The sequence below is a fragment of the Eleutherodactylus coqui genome, chromosome 4, assembly GCF_035609145.1.
Source record: "Eleutherodactylus coqui strain aEleCoq1 chromosome 4, aEleCoq1.hap1, whole genome shotgun sequence".
In the NCBI taxonomy this organism is placed as follows: domain Eukaryota; kingdom Metazoa; phylum Chordata; class Amphibia; order Anura; family Eleutherodactylidae; genus Eleutherodactylus; species Eleutherodactylus coqui.
In genome coordinates, this window is record NC_089840.1 from 145258791 (window position 1) to 145264215 (window position 5425).

General features: G+C 52.9%; 1 protein-coding gene across 1 annotated transcript in view; it reads right to left on the minus strand.

The window, feature by feature from the left end:
• TBC1D22B (TBC1 domain family member 22B) overlaps positions 1-3692 on the minus strand; it is a 59846-nt gene extending 56154 nt beyond the window's left edge. The window contains exon 1 of the mRNA XM_066600239.1: positions 3508-3692. Within this exon, the coding sequence (XP_066456336.1) occupies positions 3508-3560 (53 nt within the window). The 5' untranslated portion in view covers positions 3561-3692. The remainder of the gene's footprint in view (positions 1-3507) is intronic.
• Between the last annotated feature and the right edge of the window lie 1733 nt (positions 3693-5425).

Genomic DNA, 5425 nt, shown 5'->3' on the forward strand with positions numbered 1-5425 from the left:
GGAGAGTTGGAGCCAGCAAAGGAGACGCTGAAAGAGTGGTCAGATAGGTAGGAGGAGAACTAGGAGAGAGCAGTGTCCTTTAGGTTGATGGAGCGAAGCATACTGAGGAGGAGTTTGTGCTCAACAGTGTCAAATGCTGCAGAGAGGTCAAGGAGGATCAGTAGGGAGTAATCGGCCCTCAATTTGTCTGTCAGTAGGTCGTTGGATACCCTTGTAAGGGCAGTTTCTATCGAGTGTTGAGGTTGGAAGCCAGACTGTAGGGGGTCGAGGAGAGAGTTCTCTGATATATAGCTTACAAGGCGGGAGTAAACTAGGCGTTCTAGTAGTTTGGAGTTGAAGGGGAGGTTAGAGATGGGTCGATAGTTGGCAGCATCAGTCGCGTCAAGAGTTGGCTTCTTTAGCAGTGGGGATATGATGGCGTGTTTGAAAGAAGACGAAAAGATGCCAGAGGTCAGAGAGAGGTTGAATTTAGTGGTGAGGTAGGAGATAACCACCAGGGAGAAGGATAGGAGGGGGTGTAAGGGGAGGGGGTCGCTAGCGCAGGTAGTGGGGCGAGCAGAGAAGAGCAATTTGGAGACTTCTTCCTACGTCGTTGGTCTGAGTACAGACAGTGAGCAGGAGCTAGATGCAGAGCTGACAAGACTAGGGTCAGGGCTAGTCTGGGATTGGGAAGTTATTTCCTGATGGATTTCATCAGTTTTATTTTTGAAGTAGGCAGCCAGCTCTTCAGCACCGAGATCCGTCACAGGGGGCTGCGGTTTAGGGCTGAGAAGGGAGTGAAAAGTATCAAAAAGCCATTTAGGGTTGTGCGATAGTGAGGAGATGAGAGAGGTGAAGGAGACTTGTTTGGCATGGTGGAGGGCTAGGTTGTAGGTTCTGAGCATAAATTTGTAGTGGAGAAAGTCTGCGGACGTTTGCGACTTCCTCCACAGCCCTTCAGCACTTCTAGAGCACCGCCGGATGAAGCGTGTTTGAGGCATGAGCCAAGGTTGCCACGTTCTACATCGGGTGGCTCGGGTCATGGGGGGCACCGCTTCATCCAGGGCATGTTTGAGAGTGGTGTTGTAGTGAGCATTGGGCAGGAAAGGAGAGAGATAGGGGACAGAGAGGACTGTAGGGACTCAACAAAGTCCTGGGTGTGAATGGCCTTAAAGGGGTTGTCCCGTGATAGCAAGTGGTGTTAAGCACTTCTGTATGGCCATATTAATGCACTTTGTAATATACATCGTGCATTAAATATTGGCCATACAGAAGTTATACACTTACCCCTCCGGTGCTGGCGTCTCCGTCTCCATGGCGCCGACTAAAGCTGCCTTCTCCCTGGATTAGACGCGCTTGCGCTGTCTGCCCTCTTCTGTCTGGCTCCGGCGCGCTCGCGCTGCAGAGGTCTTCACCGCCTACTGTAAGATCGGAGTGCCCAATTGCTGCTCTTCTGCTGCACAGCGCGACGCCAGCCTGTGAGACTGTCTCCCCCCTGCCACTCTGGCCTCTGTGCTGCCAGGCAATATGTGAAAGATACATCGGGGGAAAGAGGGCCCACCCTGTGTGCCTGCGCTTGGAAATAGCCTGCAGCCCGATGTATGGTTCTCATAGTAACTCCTTGTCTTTTCCATTTCTGCTTAGTGGGCTGCCAAGACCTGCAGCCCACGGCGTTGTCCAGCCAATCAGCATCAGGGGGCGTCACCCCCCTGTCAATCTTGACAATACCAGATCTTCCTGGTGGAGTCAAGATACACTAATACCGTAACTGTGACCCCCCAATACTGCCCCCCGTGGTACCCAGCTAGTGACCCCTTCAATACTACCCCCTGTGGTACCCAACTACCGTGTTTCCCGAAAATAGGTCCTTTTTTCAGGGTAGGACTGATCTCAGGTGCCCCACAAAAAAAAAAAAATCAATACTCACATGGTCCGCAGCGTCCCGATGGTGTCCGGCGGTGCTGCAGCTTCGTGGCGTATGACAGGGGAGTTTCTCTATGTAAGCCCTGTCAAACCCCTAGCTTCCGGTGGTGACAAAGTACAACAGTACCCAATGCTGCCCCCTGTGGACCCCCACTGGTAACGGTGATCGCTCCAATACGGCCCCCTGTGGTACCCCATTAATAATGGTGACCCCCTCCAAAACTACCCCCTGCAGTAACCCACTAGTAACAGTGACCGCTCCAATACTACTCCCTGTGGCACTCCACTAATGACAGTTACCCCTCGATACCAGTGGGTTGCCACAGGGGGTAGTAACGGTGATCGCACCTCTATTGCCCCTTGCGGGAGCTGATTAATAACGGTGACCTTTCCAATACTACGCTCTGTAGTACCCCACTAGTAACAATGACCCCTCCAATACTACTCCCAGGGGTACCCAACTAGTAACAGTGACCCCTAAAATACCACCCCCTGTGGCACTTCACTAAAAACGGTGACCCCTCCAGTAATACCCCCTGTAGCACCCCACTGACAACGGTGACCTCTCCAATACTTGCCCCCTGTGGCACCCCACTGGTAACGGTGATCACTCTAATACAGCCCCGTGGTACCCCATTAATAATGGTGGCCCCCTTCAATACCCCACTAGTAACAGTGAACCCTCCAATACTACTCCCTGTAGTACCCCACTAGTACCAGTGACCCAGTAGTGACATATAGTTATACAATCAGAGACGTGACTTAAATCTGGTGGAAACCGGTGGGGTCTGACCTGTAGTGTGGGATTGGGGAGTAGAGATGGATGTAGCTGTAGCAGCGAGATCAGCCCGGCGGTGGGGTGGCCACGTGGGAAGGACAGGGGAGAGAATTCAGCCAATCAGGAGCTGGGGGTATGACAGGGGAGTTTCTCTATGCAAGCCCTGTCAAACCCCTAGCTTCCGGTGGTGACAAAGTACAATAGTACCCAATACTGCCCCCTGTGGACCCCCACTGGTAACAGTGATCGCTCCAATACAGCCCCCTGTGGTACCCCATTAATACTGGTGACCCCCTCCAATACTACCCCCTGCAGTAACCCACTAGTACCAGTGACCCCTCCAATACTACTCCATGTAGTACCCCACTAGTACCAGTGACCCAGTAGTGATATATAGTTATACAATCAGAGACCTGACTTATCTCTGGTGGAAACCGGTGGGGTCTGACCTTTAGTGTGGGATCGGGGAGTAGAGATGGATGTAGCGCACTGCGCCCCCTCTCGTTCACTCACACACACACCTCCCCCTCCCGCCGTTACCCCACAGACACGCCAGAGGTGGGGCCCCCCGTTAACCCCATGCAGACAGTTTCCTGTAACACCAGCAGGTAAGTGACCTCCAGATGGCACAATCAGTCACATAATCTGCTGCAGACACACCATGTAGTACAGAACAGCCGGGGGTTGCTGACAACAGAGAGCAACAGACTGAATCCAACTGTACATGAAGTGGTGCTAACTAATAGCCGGTGCCCACTACCTGCAGCCGGCATCACGCTGCTCCTACAGTGGGCACTTTCTAGTTGCGCCCCGTCACATCAACCTACCTGCCCGGCAGTTTCGAACTTCTCTTCCAGAACTGCCGCCGGTTCTCGGACATCCCGTCGGCCTTGTCAGCTGCTCCCTGTTATAAACTCCCCTCCACTTCCACCAGAGCAGCAGCTTGGTTAATTCAGCAGCGCCTTCCCGACGCAGCCAATCAGCAGAGGCGATGCTACGAGGTCACGTCCAACATCACGGGCAGCGGCTAGTTCCTATCCTCTACTAGGACTTTGGTGACGTCCGGGTCACATGACTGTGATGCGCCTGCACACCACGTGACCGCACACTTGCGAGCATTTAGCCTGTGAGTGGGCTGCTGGGAAAGACCTCTTGTCAGCCAATACATTCTAGCCACAGCCGGGAGATTCAAATGCCGGGGAGCAGGTTGTGCTCTGTGTATGAGGGACCACGTGATGTATGTAGATAGTGAAGCACCAGAAACAGCGTCACACCTGTTCATGGGTTGTGTGTGGTATTGCAGCTAGGGGTGTCACCCAAAAATACCGGCTAGGGGGAGGTGCAGCAGCTCAGCTGTAGGATACCTCTAAATAATGCAGTTACCAAATCATACTCGTTCTACACAGTGATAGTGATAACAGTGCTGCTACCTTCCATGACTACAGGGGATGTGTCCTCTGATTCATAATGTCCATTTTCGTTTTTTTGAATCTGGGCCCAGACCGCTATGACTCCTTCCTCCAGCCACAACTTGTTTCTGCACACTCTACCCCTCAGTACTCTCCCAATAATACTAGTGCCCCCTATGTGTCCCACTTCATATAGTTCCCCCACACTGTGGCCCCGCTTCATATTATTCCGCACTCTGTGGCTCCACGTCATTCCCCACTCTGTGGCCCCACTTCATATTATTCCATACTCTGTGGCCCCACTTCATATTATTCCCCACTTTCTGACCCCACTTCATAGTATTCCCCACTCTGTGGCCCTACTTCACGCTCTGCCCCTCAGTACCCTCCCAATAATACTAGTGCCTCCTTTTTTTGCCCTACTTTATATTATTCCCCACTCTGTGGCCCCACGTCATATTCCCCACTCTGTGGCCCAATTTCATAGTATTCCCCACTCTGTGGCCCTACTTCATATTATTTACCACTCTGTGGCCCCATTTCATAATATTCTCCACTCTGTGACCCCACTTCATATTATTCCCCACTCTGTGAACCCACGTCATATTCTTCCCCACTCTCTGGCCCTACTTCATATTCTCCACTATGTTTCTCCACTTCATATTATTCCCCACTCTGTGATTCTAGACAGGGCTCTACTAGAGAGACAGAGGCCCCCTAGAGAGACAGGGCTCTACTAGAGAGAAGGAGCCCCCCTAGAGAGACAGGGCTCTACTAGAGAGACGGAGGCCCCCTAGAGAGACAGGGCTCTACTAGAGAGACGGAAGCCCCCTAGAAAGACAGGGCTCTACTAGAGAGATGGAGGCCCCCTAGAGAGACAGGGCTCTACTAGAGAGAAGGAGCCCCCCTAGAGTAACAGGGCTCTACTAGAGAGACGGAGGCCCCCTAGAGAGACAGAGCTCTACTAGAGAGACGGAAGCCCCCTAGAAAGACAGGGCTCTACTAGAGAGACGGAGGCCCCCTAGAGAGACAGGGCTCTACTAGAGAGAAATAGGCCCCCTAGAGAGACAGGGTTCTACTAGAGAGAAGGAGCCCCCCTAGAGAGACAGGGCTCTACTAGAGAGAAGGAGCCCCCCTAGAGAGACAGGGCTCTACTAGAGAGAAGGAGCCCCCCTAGAGAGACGGAGGCCCCCTAGAGAGACAGGGCTCTACTAGAGAGACGGAGGCCCCCTAGAGAGACAGGGCTCTACTAGAGAGACGGAGGCCCCCTAGAGAGACAGGGCTCTGCTAGAGACACGGAGGCCCCCTAGAGAGACGAAGGCCCACTAGAGAGACA